Genomic DNA, 25055 nt, shown 5'->3' with positions numbered 1-25055 from the left:
AGTACATAATTATTATATTTATCATGGGGAGTTTGTACATGTACATAACGCATCTTAATTCTTTTTTTGTCCCTTTTCCCTCCCATCCCTTCCTGCTCCTTCCAACTCTTAATCCTCTTCCCATTTGAAAAAGCTCTATTTCCATTTGGTTCTTTGATTCTCTTTTTAAAAATCTGTTTTCCCTTCTTCCCCACCCACATCTCATGTTCCCCTTCCCCTTTGAAAAAGATTTGCCTACTTTCTATTATCTAACCTTTATTTTGCTCTTTACTTATATTTTGGGTTTCTCATATAAGGAGAAACCATGTGATATTTAAATTTGTATGTCTGATTTATTTTACTTAACATTATGGTCTCGAGGTGCATTTATTTACCTACAAATGCCTCAGGTTTATCTTCCCTTATGGCAGAATAGTACTCCATCATGTATAAATGGCATATTTTATTTACCCATTCATCTGTTAAGGGACATATAGGCTGTTTCCAGGACTTAGCTATTATAAATTGTGCTGCTGTAAACACAGGTGTGCATGTATCCTGTAATATGAGGACTTTAACATGGGAAGATTGCTAGAAGAAATAGCTGGGTCAAATGGAATTTCTAGTTTTAGTTTTTTGAGGACTCTCCATACTAATCTCCATCGTGGTTGTACTAGTTTATATTTCAACCAACAATGTAGAAGCGTTTCTTTTTCCCTTGTACCCTCACCAGCATTTGTTTTGTTTTTTTTGTTTTTTGTTTTTTGTTTTTTGTTTTTGGTACCGGGGATCGAACTCTGGTCCTTGTGCTTGCAAGGCAGGCAGCGACCACCAGCATTTGTTATCATTTGATTTCTTGATGATAGCCATTCTCTCTGGAGTAAGATAATACCTCGTTGTTGTTTTAATTTGCATTCCTCTAATATCCAGTGATGTTGAACATTTTTTGATGTATTTATTGGCCATCTGTACTTCTGAGAAGTGTCTACTTCAGTTGCCCATCTTTTTGATTGGGGCTTTTATTTTGTGAGGGGTCTAATTTTTTGACTTCTTTCCATATTCTAAATGTTAGCCCTCTGTATGAGAAGTAGCTGGCAATTTTTTTTCCCCATTCTGTAGGTTGTCTCTTCACTCTATTAGTTGTTTCCTTTGATGTGCAGGAGCTTTTAAATTTAATATAAGCCCATTTGTTAATTCTTGGTATTATTTCTTGTGCCATTGGGGTTCTCTTCAGAAAGTTCATGTATGCCTCTGTCTTTTTTTTTTTTTTTTTTGGTACTGGGGATCGAACTCGGGACCTTGCATTTGTGAGGCAGGCGCTGGAACCACTGCGCTAAATCCCTGACCCATATGCCTCTGTCTTCAAGAGTTTTACCTATTTTATCTTCCAGCAGATTGTTTCTGTTTGAGCATTTAGATCTTTGATTCATTTTTATTTTAGTTTAATACATGGTGAGATATGTGAATCTAGACTCAATCTTCTGGCTATCTAATTTTCCCAGCACCCTTTATTAAAGAGACTATTGTTCCGGCAGTTCATGTTTTTGGCCCTTTTGTTGAAGATCAAATAGTTGAATGTGCCTAGGGTTCTTTCTGCTTCCTCTCTTCTGTTCCATTGAAGCACATGTCTGTTTTTGTGCCAGTGCCATGCTATTTTCATCACTGCAGCTTTGTAATATAACTTCAAATATGGTATTGCAGAGCCTCCTATGTTGCTGTTGTTGCCTAGACGTGCTTTTGCTATTCAAAGTCTCTTCTTTTAATATGGAACATACTAATTTTTGGATTGTTTTCTTTAGGACTATGAGGAATGCTGTTGGTATTTTGACTGGGATTGCGTTAAATCTACGTATCAGTTTTGGAAATTTAGCCATTTTGACTATATTGGTTCTGCCTATCTAGGAACATGGGAAATCTTTCCATTTTCTGATTTCTTCTTCAATCTGCTTTTTCAAAGTGAGGTAATTTTCAGTGGAGAGGTCTTTCACATCCTTGGTTAGGTTAATTGCTAAGTATTTGATTTTTCTTGATGCTAATATGAACGGTATTGTTTTACTAATTTCTTTCTCAGTGAGTTCATTATTATATTGGAATGCTATTGATTTTTGTGTGTTAATTTTGTATTGTGCTACATTGCTGGACTTGGTCATTAATTCTAGGAGTCTCTCAGTGGAATTTTTTAGATCTTGTAAGCAGAAGATCATGTCATCTGCAAATAATAATACTTTGCCTTCTGCCTTTTCTATACATATCCCTTTTTTTCTTTCTCTTGGCTGATTGCTGTAGCTAATGTTTCAAGGACTATGTTAAACAGGAGTGGTGATAATGCGCATCCTTGTCTTCTTCTTGATTTTTGAAGGAAAGCTTTCAGTTTTTCCCCATTTAATATGATGTTGGTAGTGGGTTTGTCATAAATGTCATTTATCAGATTGAGATAAGTTCCTTCTATACCTATTTTCTTCAGATTTTTAATCATGAATGGATGTTGAATTTTGTCAAAGACTTTTTCTACCTCTATTGAGATTATCATGTGATTTTTGTCCTTCTATTTATGTAAATGAATTACATTTATTGATTTGTTTATGTTGAACTGTCCTTGCATCCCTGGAATAAAACCTACTTGGTCATGTGTATGATCTTTTTGATAATTTGTTGCATTCTGTTTGCCAGTATCTTGTTGAGGATTTTTGCATCTATGTTCATTAGAGAGATTGGCCTCAGAGTTCTCTTTTGGTTAGACTCTTGTCTGGTTTTGGAGTCATGGTAATGCTAGCTTCCAGGAATGACTTTGAGAGCACTGCTTCCCTTTCCATTTCATTAAAGAGCTTCAGGAATATTGGTGTTATATCGTCTCTAAAATTCAGTAGTAAATTCATCAGGTCCTCAGCTTTTCTTAGTTGATGGGGTTTTATTACTGCTTAAATTTCATTGCCTGTTATTAGATTATTTGAGATTTTTAAGTCTTTTTGGCTTGTTTTCATAATTCATATGTATTAGGAATCCCTCCATTATTATTATTATTATTTCTTCTTCTTCTGCTGCTGCTGCTGCTGCTGCTGCTGCTGCTTCTTCTTCTTCTTCTTCTTCTTCTTCTTCTTCTTCTTCTTCTTCTTCTTCTTCTTCTTCTTCCTTCTTCTTCTTCTTCTTCTTCTTCTTCTTCTTCTTCTTCTTCTTCTTCTTCTTCTTTCTTCTTTCTTCTTTCTTCTTTCTTCTTTTTTTGGTACTGGGGATCGAACTTGGTACCTTGTGCTTGTGAGGCAGGTGGTAGAACCATTAAGCTAAATCCCTGGGCCTGTTATTCAGTTTCAAAAAGAAATTCTGACACATACTACAACATGGATGGACCTTGAAGACCTCATTCAAAGTGAAATAAGCCAGTCCAAAAAAAAGAAGAAAAAGGCAAATACTTTCTGATTACACATAGGTGAGGTACTTCACACAGTCAAATTCATAGAGATAGAAAGAAGGGCATTTGCCAGTGGCAGGGGGAGGGTGAGAAAGGAGTGTTATTGTTTACTGAGTACAGAGTTTGATTTTGGAAAGATGGAAAGATTTCTGGAGAGGGATGATGGTGATAGTTGTACCACAATGTGAATGTACACATGCCACGAATCTGTACGCTTAAAAATGGTTAAAATGATATCTTTTATGTGTATTTTACTACAATAAAAACATCCTCTCAGTAGACTGAACTCCATTCATAGTTTGAAAAATGTGAACACTACACTCTTGCTGCTTTGTTGATCCTATGCTGCTTTGTAGTTTAGTTTTTGTGACTGCTCAAATATGATTTTGTTTACTCAGTTGCATTCTGGGAGACTGAGAGAGGCCAGGTCATGATTTTGCCAAAGTTTAAGCCAACTGTGCCATTTTGCATTTTTTTGAACACTTTTGCCAGGTCAAGTGCCCTTAGTATTTTGGAATGAGACTAGTGTGAAACTGGTAAAAAAAAAAATCAACAGAAAATGGCTGAGAATTTCTTTCTGTGTATGTCTCATAGGAGATTAAGTAGCCAAGGTATGACCTGCCAACTGGAAAGTGCCTGAAGAAAGTTTAACCTGCCTAAAAGTAGGCATTAATGGAGAAGAGGAGGGCTGTGTTCCATCTGTAAATTGGGATGGCCTCAAATTATGAGCATGTCAGTGTATCTGTTCAACCCTGCTCTGATTCTCCATACCAAGCACCAATTCTTTACAGAGCTGTGCCTATTGAGTAGAATAATGCAGTGTACCTAACAAGAGTTCCATGGTTACATAGAACTTTCTCTTGAGGAAATTTGGCTCCCTATACTTTAATTCTTTGCTATCCAAGCAACGTTCTGATCTTTAATTTGGTCCTCTGGGTGGATCTGCCCTTGTGGGAATTGTAACTTACGTTAGAACACCCTGCCCTGTCCCCTGAGCCTAACCCACCTCCCATTGTAAATCAGTAGGTTGGTGTGCTGGCTTTTATGTCAACCTCCTGTGGTTTTGAATAAACATGAGTCAGTCCCCAGAGCTCACCTAGTTTGAGTAGCTGAGAATATGGATTTCTAAATCAGTTCCTCTGAACAGAGGTGCATGAGCAAGACTTAGCTTTAACAGCTAGAAGAAGCTCCGTTTCTGTATTTTGTATCTTTCTTTATTCTACAACAATCAGGAGCATTGACTATTGGATGCAGTTGCTATTTGGCAAATTAATAGGCCAGATAATGTGTGCATAGAAAAATGGACTCCCATTTTAAGAGTATAATAAAACTTTATCTATATGGACTAATTAGGTTAGAGCTGACTGATTTAATGAAAGATATGAATTATAGAATTTATAAAATTTATAACTCTCAGATACATTTACTAACTGAACCTGAGCCATCTAGTTATAGACTAATAGAATTCCAGCTTGAAAAGTAGATGGGAAGAGTTGCAGTTAATATATCAAATACTAACTTCAACAGACTTTTACTTTCTTGGCAGGCTTAATATTTTAGAAAATAACATGTTTTCTTAAGCCAAACACTTTATCTTGTTTTTACAGTTAATTTGCAGAGGTAATTATGTTTTGTAGTTGACAGTTTAAGAATCAGCTTCTACATACAGTGACATTGTGGAGGCCAGACATTAGTTAAGTGAGTATTTAAAATATCCCAAAGAAACATAGTCCTTAGTATTACGTTTTTATGGTGTCTCTAATGACCCAAGAATTAGAATCAATGGCTTCTCTGAGTTTCAGGGTGAAAATCTGCCAAGGTGTGTGTGCCAGATGTTTATAGGTTCAGTGCAAGAGAATGGGGCCCAACCATAATTACCTTTTAAAAAAAGTCAAGACTCCCTGAGAAAGGGCTCAGGACCTACACAGCTGCTATTCTGGGTCTAGCTGGTGTCTCGCCTTTGCCTCTACTCTGAGCTGGGTCACTCAGATATTAAGTTCTATGGTTTAGGTATATTTACACAAATACTTACAGTACTTATATAAATGAGTCCCCTCAAAATAAAAAACAACAATTTTAATATAGTGGAATTGTTTTATCTAATTCAGCTCTCCAAGAGAAGAAATTGAAATAAAAAATATTTATAATTCTATGAAAAACCATTTAGCCTGAGCAATGAGAAAACTAAATGGGAAATGTGAAACCTTACTTTTTTACTCTAAATCTAACCTATAGCCACTAATTTGATTCAAGAAATGATTTTGAAAATCATCTTTTTCTTAAAAAAAGAAAACTGAGTATTACAGGACATCATTAGCTTTCCAGAGTTGAGGTTTTCCCCAGTTGGATTAAACCATTTGTGTGTTTAGGCTTTGATACAAACACTTTTAATGGCCAGCATCATCAGCTTTCTGAAAGAGGTAATCTTATGTCATACCAAACTAAAGATAATTCCCAGATATTTGAAATAAAGATACATAGCTTTATCCTTAGTAATTATATGTTGCTAGTTTATAACTGAGAATGCAAGTGTAATTTCTACTATTAACAGTGAGAGTAGAAAAAGGGCTGAAACTAAGCCCCAAGGCCTATCACTTCAGTGTACAAGCATCTGTCAACCTAAATCCAGAAATGTGAACCAGTGGACACATTAATTAAATTTTCATTTAATGAACCTATAAAATAGTAGCTTTAGGCACAGAGTAATGGTAAACTAATGAGATCTTTAGATGTACTATTAAAGTATATACCAATTTAGGTATGGGATTGTCTCATTTTTTTCTCTTATAGTAATACAAGCAGTATTTGTTTTTAAAGCATGAAGATCTAAAAAAATCCCAACTAAACAATATAACATAAAGAGAAACCTCACTGTTTTCACAAGTCAGTGTAAGAGATGTCTTTCTCTCCCTTTGTCTCTAGACAACCTATTTCTGGGACAGTCTGTGCTTCCGATAAGATTTTAGAAAGCTATCATCCCAAGTTCTTGCTGTAAAGATCATGAAATGAAATTATATTTGCAAATCATTGTTCAGAATTCTGACTAATGGTAGAAAAAATGGTATTAGTGATCAGGAAAACTGAACATTTTACTAGCCCATAAGTGGTCCTCTTATTTTAATAAAAGGCACAATATCATTTGGCAAATTATATGTGTTGATAAATAGTGAAAGTAGGAAAATCGCTGTGTCTGTAGGAAATTAGAGGGATTAAGGGGAAAAACCTTCATCACTGGGTTTCACTCTTCTTTATTTTTCTGTCTTTAAATTGGAAAAAAAAGTACATATACACATAAAAAATATATATAAATGTATACATATGCAGAAACATATATATATGTATGTATTATGTGTATGCATGTCTGTCCCTATTATGTACTATTTGCTATTTCAGCTATACTAAATGTATAATTCAGTGGCATCAGGTATATTCTCAATATTTTATAATCATCACCACTAGGTATTTGCAAAATCTTTCATTATCCAAAACAGAAACTGTGTGCCCATTAAATAATAAATCCCCCTAATGCCTGATAACCTCTAATTTACTTTTTGTTCTCTGTGAATTTGCCTATTTGAGATGTTTTCACTGTTTTATGTTTTAATTTAACCTTGACTCTTATCTAAAGTAGTATTTTAGTTTATACTTGTTTTACAAACTAGGGAGATAAGAATGATGAGCAGGGCATATGCCCAGGAACCCTACCAAGAAAGCTGCTTTTCCTTGTTCCCACTCCCCTCTCCCTCCGAAAGAACATATGGTTTGACTGGATGCAGAGAGGGAGGGTCCAGACTAGGAGGGTCAGGGTGATCTCAGAGTAGTGCAAGCCTATCTTGTTTCAGGGAAGGGGGAATGGTTGCTAGGAGTGTAGTTTGCTGCTGGAGATGGACCACTCTGGGATATCCTCAAAGGTCTGCTTTGGTTTGGAATCTCTGAGCATCAGGTCTCCTCCAAAGTAAGACAAGATTCATTTCTTTGAGGCTATTCTAGACTGGCATGCCACCTCTGATAACTTGACATTTAGCTGTGTTTTGGGGGCTGGGTTAAGATGATAATTAGCTCACCAACCTATATCAGGGCTTCTATCATAAGCAAATTGCATCCATGAAATCAGTCACTCTGAGAACTTGTTCTCATGGTGACAGGAGGAAGTAGTGCTTTTCTGCAGCATCAATATCACCAGTGGCCTCAGAGAACCATCTTTGAAGCCAGAGTAGACAATGGGAAAAGGGGAGATCTGGGGATCAGAGTCGGGGTGGGTGGTAGCTGCACAAACTGTAGGTTCTCAGGAGCAGCTTCTCTGAGCCATGCTGCCTTGTGATTTCACTGGACCCATTCTTTCCTCCCTTCTTCATTCATCACTTATTGAATTCCTGCTGAGCTCCATACCCCTTGCTAAGCACTGGTAATCAGACATGACCCATCATAGAATTCACAGATTATTTAAGAGGACCACTATTTACCAAGGAAACAAGGGAACTTGTCTGGCTTAGATGCCCACCGTCTAGTTTTTACAGTCAAAAGCAGCATTGATCTGTAAAATGGTGAAAATTTAAAATCACATTCATGTGAAAAATTTCCTCAGTACCCACAGACAGTCCCAAACTTGGTTCTACACATGTTTTAAGTTGACCAAAATTGTTCTAAGGTTTATTAAGTGTAAGTATTGTAGATAATTATTATCCCAGGGAGAAGGGAAGGTTATGTTCTCCTATATGTGATTTTATTCCTTTTAATTTAAGGATCTACATGCATCACAAAAGGGAAAGAAGTTTTTGGTAATTAATTTCTAGACAGTTAAGACTGCATTTAGCTAACTTGTTTTTGTATTAAAGCAGGAGCCCCCTCTAGCAAGAAGACTGTCTCTGGGGTACCTGCACACCTGGTTCCCTCCCCTAGGCGCCTGACGAAACTGCAAGCAGATGGCCAGATAACAGAGCATCTCTCCGGGCAGGTTCATATAAAGGTCTCGGAAAATCAGAACCCAGCTCCCTCCCAGAACCAAGAGCTGGCCCAGGAGGGAGAAACCCAGAAGAAAGAGCTGTCTCCCAATAGACTCATCTCTTCAGAGCCTACCCAGCAGCCCAGCTCACCAGCAGTTGGTATTCCTCAGCAGACCCAGGACATATCTCCACACCCGATGGAAGAAGGTGCGCAACAGTCAGATCTTTCTCCAAAAATAACAACCACCACGGAGACAGATGTCTCTGAAAGCAAGACCCAGCCCTCAGAGGTGGAAGCAGATGGAGGAGAGCAGTCTTCCATTACCACTTCCCACATGCCTCTTCAACACCCTGACCCTCCTCCATCCTACGGGCCTCATTCAGACCAGGATGAGGAATCAGGGGAGGCCAAGGTGGCTCCCAGCAGTCCTCCCCCATCTGAACCTTCACAAGGTCCAGCTTCTCTCAGCCCTCAGAAAGTCCAGGATGTGGAAACTGAGCCCTCCAAACCCACACCTTGCAGTTCCCACCAGGTTCCTCCAGAAGATCCTTCCCACCCTGACTCGATGAAGAAGCTCGGTGGAGGCTCTCAACCACCTCTGAAGGAGGAAACCCACAAGTCAGGAGCAGCCCGAGCCAGTACTCCTTACCCTGAACTGGTGCCTCCCCAAGACTCATCCACTACCACAAAAGAGACCCAGGATAGGGAACACCCAGTGGTTTTGCTCTCCAGAGGCCGGCTCGCTCCTACCAGGCTGCCCCAGCCTCGGACCCTTGCACCCCTCCAGAGCAGGAGGCCCACCCCCAAGCTGCTCTCACCCAGCAGGGAAGAGGCTGCTGGAACAAACTCAGATCAAACCATGATTCCTTCTCCCAGGCCTCTCCCCACTCAGGAAGCAGACCCCAGTAAGCTTCCTGCCATCAGTCCTCCCCATTCCACACTGCCCCCAAATCTGGGTGCCCATGCCACCCATACTCCTCAACAAGACCAGGAAGAGAAAGTTGGTGAGGTGAGACTCCCTCTTATCAGTCCCTCTGTCCAGGACCAAGTGCCTCAGCACATCCCCAACATATCCCAGGAGGACGCTCCCACTATCAGGCTCCCTCAGATTCCTACTCCCTTCATCCAACTACAACTACCTGCGACCGTGGGGGTTCAACCTGATCCAAAGCCTGCAAAGGAAAAGAAAGCTCCCAAAGCAGGCCATCCCTCCAGTAAGAAGATCCCAGATATGCAGGCCTCACCCCAAAGCAAAAAGCCCATGCAGCAGAAAGGAACTAGGAAAAAAACCCTCCCTCTCCAAAGAGATATAGCTAGAGGACCAGCACATCTGAGAAAGGCACCGCCCAGAGGCCCACAGATGCCCTTGCAGCTGGAGTCCCCTAGCAAGCCAGCTCCCACAAAGGTACCTGACCATCCCAGTCCCAGCCCTTCTCTAAGCTCTCAGGGGAACCAGAGACAACAAGTCCACATGCCAGGAATTTCTGAGCTACCCCACACTGAACCACAACCCAAAGACCCCCAATCACAGGAAGAGAAAAGGGAAAAAACACATCATTCCAGGAAAAAGGCCCAGACTAACCTGCCACCAAGTGAATCCAGAAAAGGACCATCTTTGAAAAGAGAGAATACTCAAGGATTATCTAAAGAAAACAAAGCTGCCCTCAGTGGTGATCAGCCAATTCAAGAGGGTCTGCCTGCACAGAAAAGACCCATACAGAGTGAAAAGGACCCCACAGAGTCAATACAGGGCCACCCTGCTCCTGTGGAACATCCAAGGAAGGGGGACCAGGTCTACAACAGGGAAAAGTCTTGGAAGAGAGAAACTGTGTTGGAACCCTCAGGGGAAAACAGTGTGTCCCATAAAGGCACTAGTCAGATCAGAGAGAGCTCTGTCCAAAGGGATAGGGTACCTGCTCCCAAGCTGCAAACCAAAGACAAACAAACCCGCAAAAATGGGGGCATAGGACAAGACAAAAGCATTGCTGTTTCCCAGGGTCAGATGTCTGCCGAGGAGCAGGGCAGCTGGACCGGACGACTTCGAGCCAGGGGCAGTCAGAGCACCAAAGTGTGACCCCCACCATGGAGCCACCAGGTTGTTAAAGGCTGTTACCCCACAGATGAAAAACTATGGTGAGGGTGCTCTGAGTTACACATTGGCTTCCTTCTGCAACCACAGGTCACCTCAGTGAGAGGGGCCAGTCCATGATGGCCAGCCAGCCGGAGCCAGTCTTTGTCCTTCTTTCTGTTGTACTGCTCACCATTGCAGTGGGAAAGTAGTCCTTGTAGAGAGAGGCAGCAGCAGCGGGGACAGTGAGGTCAATTGCTGCCAACCAACAGGCCGGTCCTGAAGGCTAATACCAACAAGGAGCCTTTATGTCCAGACATAAATAAATTCCAACAGCAGCTCCAACTCTGGCTGAAGCAGAGCCAAATTGCCATTATATTTTGCATTAGGAACATTCACTTCTTGATTAGAAAATGTTCTCATGCCTCTCCCATTATTGAAGGGTCCTGAACAAAAACAACTCTGAAAAAGTTCTGTTTCTGGAGATTCCCAACCTATGGTTAATTTGCTTTCCGCAGGAAGGAGATTACATCTTTGCATGGATCACCCTGATCAAGTGCTTCAGATCTGCATTGGCATATGTTGTCTGGAACTTACTTTTGTTTCAAATGTATTTCAGAATGAATACCTTCCTTCCCTCTTCAAACAGGAGCCTCATATAAATTAGCCTGTACCTCCATTATGCCAAACCATCTGGTTGAATGAGTTGGAAAAATGAATGGGGGAAAATTCAGGGTTTTCATTTATCTATTCATGTCTATTCTGTTCTGTTGCTGGCAAATGACAGAAGACCAACTGGGGCCAGTGCATGTCAATCTATTAGAAGGGCTGGAGTATCTCGCGTAACCAAACTTTGGGGAGGGCAGGGATGCAGCAGATTCTCAGGGAGATGGAGAACCAAATACTGAACATCACCAGGATTCCTATAAGGACTCTTGTCATCTTCCAGGCTCTTGTCTAGGGCTCGCATCATTTCTCATCTGTTTCTTCCCACTACATTGACTTCATTCTTTGAACTACAAATGACCATGTATCTGTTTCTATACGTGGCAGGGAACATGGCCACCAACAGGTTTCAAGTTCTATGAATGGATTTACTTCTGGCAATTCTCACTACTATAAACGGTCTAGTTGGAATGTTCCTTGGTCCTAAGATTAAAAAACACAAACAAAAACAAAAAATGAGGAAAAACTGATTGGCCTAGCTTGGATCAGGTCTTCATTTGTAAATCAATGTACTATGGTCAGGTCAAGGTTACCTTTGATATAATCCGTTGGGTCTACTCCTGTGAATGGAGACTACATGCCAGAAAAGAGAATAATTGTGAACTAAGCAGCCAACCCACAATTCTGCTCATAAGTACTTATGTCTGTTGAGCATTTGCTATGTACATAGGCAACATGCTGATCTGCGTTTGGCATTCTGTATTTTAAAACTAACTAATGACTAAATGACTGTATGGATGCATCTTGTCTTAACATAAAGGATGTGTGTCCACAAAAAACTATATGAATATCAAATGTTATTTCAAGTTCAGTAGAGGAAATTGATAGTTAAAAATATCTAGGACATAGGAATTATCTTATAAAATAAGAATTTCTTTCAACTATGTATTGTTGGCAATTGTTTTCTGATTTGTTTTATCCAAAATAAAAGTTGTAGGGTGATTTTTAAAAGCATATCACAATCATGTTTATTAGGTCATTAATACAATAAGCATTTCCTGAGCATTTCCTGTGTACCATTCAATGATAGTTTCTAGATATAGTGAAATGATTGAGACCCTTCAAGGGAGACAAAGAGGTTCATGATACTGCCGTGTAATTAGGGCACCTGGAGGCCCCGCAACATGCTAAGCTAATATTTGGCATCTCACGGACAATAAAACTCATTTATTTACTTTTCTAAACTGTCTTAAGGATACCCAGGAAGGACACAGAATCCAGCCTGCTGTAGGAGAATTATCTTAGGAAACACTTCCAACAGGTCATCTCCGTTCAGCTGAGTCTTCAGGTTGCAGAACTGGCAGACTGATGGGGAGATAACATTCTCTTAGAAGAGGGAACAGCATATGCCTAAGTAAGCACAGAGGTATAAGCAGCTGTCATGTTCTGAGCCTCCAAATGCCAGTAGAGTTGTAGGTCTGTGTAGATCCAAAGGCCTTTTGTGCCACGCTAATGAGGTTGGAAACGTCATCTTGTAACAACAGGGGATCCCTGAATGGTTAAATTTGTATCTTAGAGGCATCTTTCTGGAGGTGATGTAAGGAACAAAGTTAAGGAGGGCAACTGGAGGCAAGAAGAATGGCTGGCATGCTATGGTGGTAGTTGGTAAGGTCCTGAAGTAAGGCAGTGGCTGCAGGAAGATTGGATGTGTCTACCTTGGATGTGGGAGAGAGTAGAATATGAGCTGTATGGGGACACATTAGAGGTGCCCACGCCTCACTTAGACAAACTTCAGAAATTTGTCCTCTTTGGCATCTGTTTACATTTTCGTTAGTGTTCAAGTGGGAAGTACTAAGCAGATTTTTCATCTTACTCAGTGGAAACTCACACACCCCTCCTTTCTCTGGGATTCATAAGGCTAATAGTTTTTTGTTTGTGTCTCTGTTTTGATAGTATAAATTGTTGCTAAATTCCGTGCAGCTAGACAACATTTTGTTTGTGGTCCAAGGAAGGGAGTCGAAAAGACTGTTAACTTGCCTCTGATGAGAGGATTTTACTGATGTTATTGATTGATGTAAGGGAAATTTCTAATCTTAAATATTTAAAAATTATCATTTCCCATTTACATTAACAAGCAAAGTTCATATCAGTTCCTCTTGATATTTTTCTCAACAAAGTGATCTTTAGAGGGGAAAAAAACATAGTGGACTTAAAAGTCACAATATTAACAATATTGTCTTCAGCTTCAGAGAGAAGTCTGGCAGCTAGTATTCAAGTCAATGGAGATAGCAGTTCCACCAGATATCACAGCCTTCTTCAAATATTTAATGACCTAAATCAGTTATTTTCAAAACCTTAAAGGATAATTGGAGAAAGGTATGATCGAGCAATTCACAAAAGAGGAAGTGAAAATGTCCAGTAAATATGTCAAAAAATATTTAACCTCATTACGTGAGAACAGAGTAGACTTTTTTTGGAAACCAAGTTGTCAAAGATGAAAACAGGTTAATGTCTACGGTAGTGAGGTTTCTGTGTCATCAGTGAGAAAGTAATTGGAACACTTTTGGACAGTTTTCCAGTATCTGTCAAAGACAAAACGGTGTATTTTTAATCTAGTGGTTTAAAACCAGCAATTATCATGAGGAAATCATTATGTGCAAGGATGTACATACCAATTTTTTATATAAAATCTCAAAATAATCTACTCATCTAATGGGATTTTTAAAAAAAGCTGTGGTACAGCCATAAGCTAGAGTGCTGTGTTGTCATTATAATTATGTTTAGACTATTTTCTTAAAGGAAAATATTCATGATATAGTATAGAGCAAGCAGGTTAAGGAGGTATAGCCAGCATGGCTCCAATTGTTACCTCTGGGTTGTTACATTATGGATGATTTTTATTTTCTCATTATGCTTTGTGGTATTTTCTACAATTAATCTGTTTATTCAGAAAAAGTAAATAGAATTAAACTGACACACGCTTTGAAGAGCTGTCATGTGAAAGCAGCAGCCTTATGGTCCATTTCGATTTGGCATAATGAAGAACTTTCTAAGAGTCAGAGGTGATTTGTAGAAAAACAAACAGGCTTCCTCCAGAAGTTAGATACTCTATTCCAGAAATCTTAAAAAAGTCTCCATATGCTGGGTGATTTATTGGACTGGATGATATTTAAATTTCCTTTTATGATCTCTGAGCCATTTATTAGAACTAGCTCAACTTGCTGGCTATGAAGAACCTAGCTGTCTGGTTTATTAAACACAGTGCTTAGTACTAGAAAATTGCACACACTTAGTATTCATTAGATCTTCAGCTTTCAAACATTTGGCCCAAGTTCCATAACTAGAAATACATTTTACAGTATCATGACCTAGTAAACGCATACATACATAGCATCATAAAACACTCTTACCCATTTTCTATGCTGAGTTTTAATTTTCCAAATGCAGATTGTGACCTACTAAACTGATTTCACAATTTAGTTTGCAACCTGCAGTTTGAAAAGCCCTGCACTGAGGACTCTGGCACTTTGGTATGGTGCCACCCTTGAAGGTCAACTACTTTGCTCAGGCAGCCTTCAGGTGAGGTTGGGTGGGTGGGTTGGCCTCATTTATGCTGAATTCTTCTCTGAGCCATGGATCTGAGATACTAGCAGTTATGTCTTTTGTCAGTATATACATAGTAATAAGTTCTTATGTAAAGCTTAAAAAATACTTTAAAAATCAAGTACTTAGCTAACCTCCTTGCCTTTTGTTCCTTGACAACCTAAACATAATCTTTTTACCATAAAAGATCGTCCACATTTCACTTCAGATAACTGTACCATTGATACAGTATCTGGCATGGTATGTCCATAGATAAATTTAACTGCTTCGTTTAATTTGAAAGGTATTAATTCTAGAAATTACTTTCCTATATTAGCCAGGCATTCAGAGAAGAGGAGAGGGAGGGCCTACTCCTTTTTGACATTGATGTGTGTTGATAATAGGTGAATGTTAAAGACCAACCCTCTAATCTTAAAGCTGAATAAGGGAGATAGGTCAGGAATAGCAAAAGCTGAAGACATTGTACTAAAGATTGGAACCTTAGAAACTTGTGATTGTGTATAAGACTAAAAGTCAAAATAGTCCTTGAAAATTCCACTTCCACTACAATTTAGTGTGAACTTGGGTGAGTTACGAAGTTCTTATGGATAAAATACAGATAATAATAGTACCTACCTCAGGATTGCTGTGAAGATTAGTTAATATATTGAAAATACCCAAAACAATGTCTGGCACATAGTACGTGCTTAGATGAGTGTGTTTGTCAGTATTAACACATAAGCAGTGGGGAAAAAACCCCGCATTTTATCATTAGTTGGAATAGGACAATACTGTCTGTTCAAATTAGAAAATATTTAGTAAATGAGATGAGCTTCTCTGAAAGTCCTTGTAAAAACTTCGATGACCTCAGTTGAATTAAGGGCCTTAAACAAAATTAGAAAAATGGTAATTGAGCAAAAGGTTACTAAGAACAAGAGATTCTTCAATAGGCATTCACAGGCAGCACTGCAGTTTAGAGAAGAAGCAAGGAAAACATCAGTTCCAAGGTGATTGTGAATTTCCTTGTGATACACACATTGAAGACTTGGAGGACATGGCACATAGTAGATGCTCAATAAATGTTATCTATTGTTCTTACTGTTATTTCATCATTGATAAAATCAAGCTCGGGTCTATTCTTGCTTTCAGATTGATTAGACAGTAAGTGATGTCAAATTACCTGTCCACAGAGTGGGCATTTTGTTTGCTTTTTGTGGTGAGTTGAGATAAAGACTGGCTGCTACCAGATCTAAAGACCCTTGATGTCCAAGGACAAAAATAGAAAAGTAAAATAAAGAAAGACAAAAATGTCTTTGCTGGAGAAAGCATCCAATAAAAAAACATTTTGAAACAATTATTCTTAAAGGATGAATCCTAGCTAAGTGTGGTTCCACACAGCTGTATTTCCACCTATTTGGGAGGCTGAGGTGGGAGGGTTGCTTGAGTCAAAAAGATAAGCCTTTAGCAAGCATAGATCCCCACACAGGTGGCAGTGTGGGCTTGGGTGGAAGTCATGTCAGAGATAAAGTTATTCCAAAGTATTGATCAAAGGTGAGAAAACTTAAATGCCAGTGAAGCTTCCTGAAGGATTTTATCCCATTTCTTGCCATTCATTGCTACTCTTTCATCTTTCCTTCTCCCCTATTTTTCTATGTAATACAGATTTTATGTATCAAATTTCCACTTTTGAAAGTTTTCCACTTTTTTTCCACTTTTTCAAATTTCCACTTTTAAAAGTTTTCCACTTTTATCTGCTCAATATTTTATATCCTTTGAAGTATCAACTACCTAGTAAACTCATCCATATTTTCAAAACTTCTGGGTATTATTTTTAAATGTTTTAATTGAAACATTCTAGATATGGTGCCCAAATGTTGACCCATTAGTTAAATTCTACTGAAGCCATTATAAAGTATGAAATTTAGTAGAAAGTAATGGGGCTTTTTGCCTCATTTTCTGTGAATGTATTTTCATGTTTTCCTCTTTCTCAGTATAGAGCTTATTTCTGTTTCAGTAGCTGCCCATTCTTTTGATTGAACACTGAAGATATAGCACTTTGCTGTTAGAATAGTTTAGTAAATGTATTCATTTTACCATATACACATGGACATTATTACTCTTATTTCTTTGGACTTATGTGATAGCTTTCTACTGTAAAAGCTTATTGTGCTATGGAATTATCATAGGTTCTATGTAAAATTATTACTTTCCTACTTGCTGTTATTTTTTTCTAAGAAGCATAAATAGATAAGATGTAATTAAGATGTAATTCTGTCCTGGAAAAAAATGATTTCTTTTGGTATCTTCAGTTTTGTGATAGAAGTTTCTAATGAACTAAATGTTTTTTTCTTATTTTTTTTTACCATAAATTATGTAACTATCCTATTATAAATAAATATTTTAAATTTTATAGCAGATTATTGTGTTTTAATTTGCCTTAATCCCTTTTCATGGTTGCATACTTCGTTATGGAGATTCTTTTATAGGGCTTTATATTTTATATGTATTTGCAGTTAATCGAAGTATAAATTACTCTTACAATTTTTAAAACCTCACTGTATTTTTATAGCTTTATTTGGGGAAAAATTGATTCTGAAGACATCTGGACATCTGAGGAATTTTGTCCAAAGATTAAAGTCTATTTTCCAACCCATCTATTTCCAATTGTTTTCAAAGCAATAAACTAAAGTATGGATACATTTATTTGCAAGGTTTCATTTAAATGTTTAAAAATTTCATATTAAAAAGTGATCACTATCATGTTTTTGTACAGGAGAGTGATTAAGTTGCTTTGTGATACATGTAATCTTATTAGTATAGAAACATTGCTCATATAAGATTGTTAGGGCTGGGAATTTAGCTCAGTGGTTCCAGTGCCTGCCTTGCAAGCGCAAGGACCTGAGTTCAATCCCTGGTACCAAAATAAAATAAAATTAGGATTGTTGTTTTTTAAAATTGACTTGGATATGTGCCTATAGTACCAGATCATTGACACCTTTTTGTTTTCCCTTTTGCTTTATGCAGCAAAATTCTGTACTTAACCTGTATGATGATATTAAATACACAAATGTTTTATTCTTAGGCATATTGACTCTACTTACATTTGTTACCTAGGTTGGATTCTGTGCTTATTCTTTTTAAATGTTTTATACAAATAGTATGTAACTCGTTAAACTTAAAAAAATATGTCTAAAAGGTTTAAACCATTTGGAATTATTTTGAGATGCAGTTGCAGTTGTCCCAGATACTTCATTTATAGTTTCCTGCATTTGGTAATGATGCAAATCCATAAAATAACTTTAAAATCTGCCATGCTTCATTAAAATCATAAAATCATAAAATCATTTCAGGTGTTTAAATAAATTTAATTGGTCTATATACTAAATAACTTTCTGTCTTTTGTGTGCTATAAAATAATATATATATTTAAATGTTGCTTCAAGGATGACTTTGTTTTTTTGTTTTTTTTCATTTCAAAGTGAGGAATATTTTCTTCCCCCCCCCATTAACTTTATTGGTACATTTTAGGTATACAATTACATTCATCATTGGGATCTTGTACCATTACATGAGTCTCTTGGTTCTTATTTTTTTTCCCCTTCCCTTGCCCTCCCTTCACCCCCTCCACCCTTCCATATTTGCAAAGACCTTGTTTCCATTTTTTATCTCTTCTCATATTTTTTCCTTTCCCTTTTTTCCCTTCCCCTACCCCTCCCAATTCCCCTGCTCTTTTAGACCTTTTCTTCCTGTTTCACAATATCAGTTATACATTTTTTAAATTACAATATTAAGATCTAGGAGACATTACCACAGATTTTACAAAATTTAAAAGGATATAGAAAGCATATTACAAAAATCTTTTTTGAAATAAATTTGACAATTTCTAAGAAGTAACTTAGAAGACAAATTAATGAAACTAACTCTGGAGGAAATATAAAATTTGAATAGCACCTATTAAAGAAAGTATATTCCTAGCTTGAAAACCTACCTATATGACAACAGCAGGCTCATAAACATTTTAACTGATAAATTATATCAAACAATTAAAGCAGAAAAAAGAAGGAACCCTTCTCCCCTCATTTTAGGAACTCAACATTGTGCTAATCCTAAAACTGGATAAAGATAATAGAAGAAAAAAGTATGAACATAGATAGAAATTTGTTTAACAAAACAAACTCTTAGAAGTCAGATCTGGCAGGATGTAGAAAGTGGTTTTGTTATAGGGATGGCAGTGTTGGTTCAGCATTGGAAGGAAGATCCAGCCCCAAAAGTCCTCATTTTAACAGAGGAAAGGAAAAACCTATATGATCCTGTCACTAGTTGGAGAAAAAGTATTGGACCAAATTCTACAGCTGTTCATGGTAAAAGCTATCAGGAGACTAGAAGTAGAACAGAACCTTCTCAACAAATTAAAGACATGTACTCCATACTTCCAGCGAGAACGCCTTGTATGAATGGAGAAGATACGATGCTTTCTCCCTAAGGTGGGGAGCAAGGGGAGATATGCTTACTCTTTATCTGTCCATTAAACTTTGAAACCTAGTCCCCACCAAAATAGTCTGGCAATAAAATGACACAACTAGGATAGGATTGGCACGGCAGAAGCAAAATCTTTATATGTAGATGAAATGATCATCTACAGAGAAAATACTAAGAAATCTCTAGGAGCCCCTAGAACTTGTACTTGAATTTAGCAGGATTAGAAAACACAAGGTATATATAAAAATTCAGGTCTGTGTATACTTGCTATAAATGAAGAATTGGATATTGAAATTTAAAAGTTATGTAGGAATACAAATGACCTAGAAAAGCCAAAAACAAAAACAAAAAAACAAAAACAAAAACAGTGTTGGAAGACATTTAGCACCCAATTTTAAGACTTCTTCTAAAGCTACAGTAATCAAGGCAGTGTTGGTGTATGGAAAAACATATAGATCATTGGAATAAAACAATCTAGAAATAGAACCACACGTATATGGTCCACTGAGTTTTGAAAGATTATTTAACATTAGCATTTTATAGAATATAAACTCAATTCAAGAGCCAAGGAAGAGATAGTGTTTGCAGCAAACAGCACTAGAACACCTGGTATCCATATATAAAAAATTAACCTCAATCCTTTTTTTCCATACATGAAAATAACTTGAAGGGATCTATGAACCTAAGTAAGAAAGCCTAAAAGTATAAAACTTTTAAGAAGAAATTATAAGGGAAACTATTTATGAATTCAGGGTAGGCAAGAACGACCTAGGATACAAAAAAACAGGATGTATAAAAGAAACGAATTGATAAATGAGATTCCATCAAAATTTAGAACTTTAAATGACATCATTAAAATGAAAAGTAGTCCTTAAACAGACCATATTTACAATGTATATAACCTATGACCAGAATATCTAAAGAATTCTTAGAGCTCATTAATAGACAACCCAATTAAAAAGTAGACATAAGAAGATGATAAATAGCCAGTATAGCACAAGGAAAGGTGTGCAACTCTAGAATCAGAAAAATACTAATCAGTACAATAACAAGATTGAATTATACATTCATTAGAGAGATGAAGTCAAAAGTTTTAAAAGCCTTGTCATGACTTTTTCTTTTTGTTGGAGTCTCCCCCTTTGGGTTTAATTTGTCAGGCCCAATGGATTCATTCTGCTGGGTTTCCTGGGTTGTGATCCTCATTGTCTTTTCTAGGGTATTGTCTAAAATTTTTTGGAGTGCCGGTTTGATATTCTTGAAGTTCCAGAGGTGCTCTTTATCATGAAAGTATCTTATTTCTCCATCAATTTTGAAAGATAGTTTTGCAGGGTACATCAGTCTGGGTTGGAGGCTGTTTTCCTTTAGGGCTTGAAATACATCACTCCAAACTCTTCTTGCCTTGAGGGTTTGCATTGAGAAGTCTGCTGTGATTCTGATGGACTTTCCTTCATATGTGATTTGTTTCTTTTCTCTCACTGCTTGTAGAATTTTTGTTCTTCTGTTGGATTTCTGGAATCCTAACTATTATATGCCCATGTGGAGATTTTTTTGATTAAGGCTAGCTGGAGTCCTATATGCCTCACTTATCTGTATGTCAAGTTCTTTTCCCCTCCTTGGGAAGTTTTCTGCCATCACTTCTGGGAAGAGTTTTTTTATGTCATCTGTACTCTCTCCTGTTTCTTCATTGACTCCAATCAGTCTTATGTTATTCTTCTTTGCATCGTCTAGCAGCTGCTGGATTGATTTCTCGTGTTCCTTTACAATTTTAAAGCAATTTTTCTTTGCTGGTCACTAATTGAAATCTTTTCTTCTGTATCTGAAATTCTATCCTCACATTGGTTCATTCTGCTGTGCAGACTTTTGATGGAGTTTTTAATCTCCTGGAAATCTGTTTGCATCTGTTTTATGGATCCCATTTGTTTCCTATGTTGGGATTCCATCATGTTCCTCAGCTCCTCTATTTTTTTTTATCTGTGTCCTCTCTAGATTTATTAATCATGTCTTGCACCATGAGCAAAATCTTTGCTGTTATCTGAGTAATTATTTCTGATTTCATTTTTCCCAGATCCTCTTTTGTTGCCAGTTCAGAGAGTCCAGGTGGTTGAGTATCAGAGTGTTCCATCTCGTTTCCCTCTGGGGTTGCTGTAGGTGATCCAGAAGTCTGTTTTTGAGGCTTGTTTACATGTCTTCTCATTTCCACGGGGGGGGGGGGTTCTGGCTCCCACACAGCTCAGTTTCTCTGCCCTAGGAGCTTGGGATGGCATTGGGGGAGCTTCCTTCCAGGTGCTGGGACCAGCTCAGCTTCTCTGCCCTAGGAGCCTGGGATGGAGGAGGGGAGCTTCCTTCCGGATGCTGGGACCGGCTGAGCTTCACTGCCCTAGGACTCAAGGATGACTTTGATTTAGATAGTTTAAATAAGATCACATTAAGAAAATTTTTGGCAAGATTATAACATTGGTAAGTATAGTTTTTAAAAATTGTAAAGTAAAAATCTTTTTTCCATTGACATAGTAAGACATTAGAAAATATATAAGAACTGTATGAGACTATTATATGGGTTCAAGTCATTAGAGTAGTCGCATTATAATGTAGTTAAATAGTAACCCAAACACATTATCTATACCCAAAATGTTTTGTTGCTGAGAAACCGTTAAGATGTTAAATTGTTGGAATTATATCTTCACTGTGTCATCAGATTGAACTTGATTTATTATACCAGGTAAATGGCTTATGTCTTAGAAAGCTAAAAGAAAAGAACCCTGAAGATATAAACTATGAAAGTGTGTGTGTGTGTGTGTGTGTGTGTGTGTGTGTATGTTATAGTTTCTTTGGAAATTATTTCAATGAATATAGCTTCTGTTCTTTGACTTTACTTCAATTTGTTCAAATTCATCTAGTTTTTGTATAATGCACTATTCAATCAGACAAGAGTTTTCTTTAAAGAAATTGACACAGGATCTACCTCCTCCCCCAAGCAACAGTGAATTTTTAATGGTGATACAGACACATTAAGCACACTTCTGGCTCTTCATACAAGTTACTTTCACTGCCTGATGTTCATTCCCCATAGATATTTGCATACTTTCCTTCTTTATGTCTTTAAATTTCTGTTCCAATGTCACCATCTTACAGAGGACTTCTTTTGCCCACCATGCCATCTCTCACTTTGACCCCTTATCCAGCTCCATTACACTTATTATCTGACATTTTAAATGTGTCATTTGTCTTCAATATTAGAATACAATCCCCACAGATCAAAGAATTTTGATTTTTGTTTTTTGCTATATCCCCAACATCCAGAACATCCAGCCATGGTGGATGCTCATTAAAAATGGTTCAAATGACTTCTTTACCAAGAAGATTTTACAAAGAATGTTCCTACACAGTTTCTCCTTTAATCACTTTGGTTGTGATCAATATGGTGACTTTAATGCTCCTCTTTAGATGAATCTGTTGCTACCTGGAACTCCTTGAATATATGTCCTGACCGTATGTTACGTCTGTTGAATCTTTCTCCTGTTCCCTCAAGACAGGTGTTGTGGCCCTTTAGACTTCCCTGCCATAACTGAATATTTTTCCTTGTCTGCAACAACTTTTACCTCATGTTTTTGGTTTGGTAATGCTGTACAGTTTGATGGGTGTTCAAAGCACGGTTCTCTAACAGCATACAGCACAGAAATAGAGGTCTGAGTTCCTATAGGTACTTCTATTGTAAGTTCAGGTGAGACTGTACTCAGGTGAAGTCCCTTCATTTGTGGGCTGAGATTTTCAAACATTTCCTTTCTAATTTCCTACCTTATCAAAGAGCCCAGATCTTATCTGCCAGGCACATGGGAACTCTGGCCACCCCCTTCTGTCCAGGCATCCAGGCTTAAGTCCCTGGTGCCTCTGCCCTTTTGGCATTAATTCCTATTCCTCTGCTTAAGGCTTCATTTCATCTGTCACAACTGGAAAACTTTCTTTCTTAGTTTCAGCCTAGCTAAGTATTAAAAACAAAACAAATTCTCTTATACATTAGTAAATTTTTTGTCTTTGGATGGGGGTAGCTTCCCATATCTGCTCAGCCATTATATTGACTGAAATTGCTTATGGAGATAATTTATTTTAGCATTTAAAAGCAGTACTTCTGAAAGTATTGACACTGATATATATCTAAAGGTGTTTATACCTGGGTCCTCTGTATGAGAAATAATATAGATTTATATTCTTATGTTTTAGGTCTCTGGATATTCTAATGTTTTAAAGGAAATATTAGACATTATTTACAAATAAATTCTGATAAACAGTGACCTCATCATCCATTCTATTTCAAAGTTTCTTCAAAAACTGCATGTTTCACTTTCCTTTTAGCCTTTTAGAGGACTTCTGTCAAATGAAAAGTATTTATAGGGGTGATTTTTCAGTTAAGTAGCTAGAAGCCATTGTTTTGACATGTTTGACTTCCTTTTATTCCATTTATAGACCTGTATTTTTGAATACTAGGTATACTGTTAGGGTATGTCTCCTCAGTATTATGGGCTGATTTTTATCAATATTAATAATTGTTACTTTATTTTAAGGTATATTTTTAATTTACTTTCAAGTTGAAATGCACAGACTATACAGTTTTTCATGTTTGGGCAAATAAAAATAAAAAATATTTCTATCACATCAGAAAATTCTCTTATCCTACTATAAAATTATGCCTTTTATTTTAAATTTTACTTTCTTTCTTACCAGATGTTGAGATACCCAACCTGAGAGCTGAAGAATGTCTTAGGAAGTCTTTTGCTTCGAGTATGAGTGATTTCCTGGATTCTACAAAGAGAAACTACTTTGTTAAATTATGGGCCAAACTTTCAGCGAAAAAAACGCCAGTGGTAAGGGAGGGACAGAAGGGGTAAAGTGGCAACTGAGCCTTATATGATGTCAGACAAAAAGAGAATTTAATATTTGCAGACTAAAAAGTTCCCTTAAACTATTTTCTGGCTGGTGTGACCTGAATATAGCCCCCACAACTCCCTTCTACACCTCTAAGAATAGATTTTGGTTCTAGAAGGATAATATTCAGTGTAAGATTTTTTTGAGTACCTTTCCCTTGGGTTCCCAGTGAAAATTCTTGACACTCAACTTTTCTATTTTGTGAGGCTAGAAAAGCACTATGATAAAATTAATACAATAAAATATGTGTTTCAAGAGAAAACTTGTGCTATATGTGGGATGTAATTTTGAGTATTTAGGGCTGAGCTTGAAAAGTGAGTCTACTCAGAGTCTTGCATTTTATCAGAGTCATGAACTTGGTCCCCGCTCAGTTCTTTGGGAATGTCAAGAAATCAGCACGCAGAAGTGTATTGGATGCAAAATGGGCCCTGCATTAAAGTTAGGTTTTTCTCATTTTCTGTTTGGAATTGTTTTTGTGTGATGATGTGGGAATGCAAAGAGACTGCAATCATTGAAATTGCAGAAGCAACAGAACTCTTGTTTTGGTTTTGGACTCTGTGGTTGTATGCTTTAAGGCTAGCCTATTTTAAGCAAATAATCACATCTTCCGAAATGAGAAGCACAGGTAATGGTCAAAAAATCAGACTGGTTACTAGTTATTTCCTACAAAATGTCTCAGGTCTAGGTACCTACAAGGCATGGCTTTGCGTTTTACTTGAAGTCATAATGGTTGTTGAATATTCTAGGTACAAGAAATGGATATGTCTGCTGATGTTTTGTGTTCTGTTGACCTCTCTCTGAGGGAAGGCCTCTTCCATTCACACACTCCACCTACCTGCCCCCTCGAGTGGACCCTACACACAGTCCAGTCCTGACCCTTTACAACCTCTTGGCTTTGTACCCACAGTTCCCAGCTACTTCCTTCTGTCTTTTTAGTTTATATAGCTGGAGACAAAAAAATTTAATTGGCTCAGCTTGAATTTTCAAGCCAGGCCACAAAAGTTCTGTTAT

General features: G+C 37.5%; 1 protein-coding gene across 4 annotated transcripts in view; it reads left to right on the top strand.

Moving 5' to 3' along the window:
• The window catches only part of Lrguk (leucine rich repeats and guanylate kinase domain containing), a 137070-nt gene extending 119035 nt beyond the window's left edge, over positions 1-18035 (top strand). For 2 of the 4 annotated variants that reach the window (XM_087204411.1, XM_087204410.1), the window contains one exon: positions 8221-18035. In XM_087204411.1, the coding sequence (XP_087060537.1) occupies positions 8221-10403 (2183 nt within the window). In that variant the 3' untranslated portion in view covers positions 10404-18035. The remainder of the gene's footprint in view (positions 1-8220) is intronic. The other 2 variants (XM_021237592.2, XM_021237591.2) reach the window with 2 other exon arrangements.
• The last annotated feature ends 7020 nt before the right edge of the window (positions 18036-25055 follow it).

Source organism: Heterocephalus glaber, unplaced genomic scaffold, assembly GCF_053883595.1.
Source record: "Heterocephalus glaber isolate CG9 unplaced genomic scaffold, H.glaber_assembly_v1.0 deba00000546, whole genome shotgun sequence".
In the NCBI taxonomy this organism is placed as follows: Eukaryota; Metazoa; Chordata; class Mammalia; order Rodentia; family Bathyergidae; genus Heterocephalus; species Heterocephalus glaber.
This window is presented reverse-complemented; position numbering and strand designations above follow the sequence as displayed.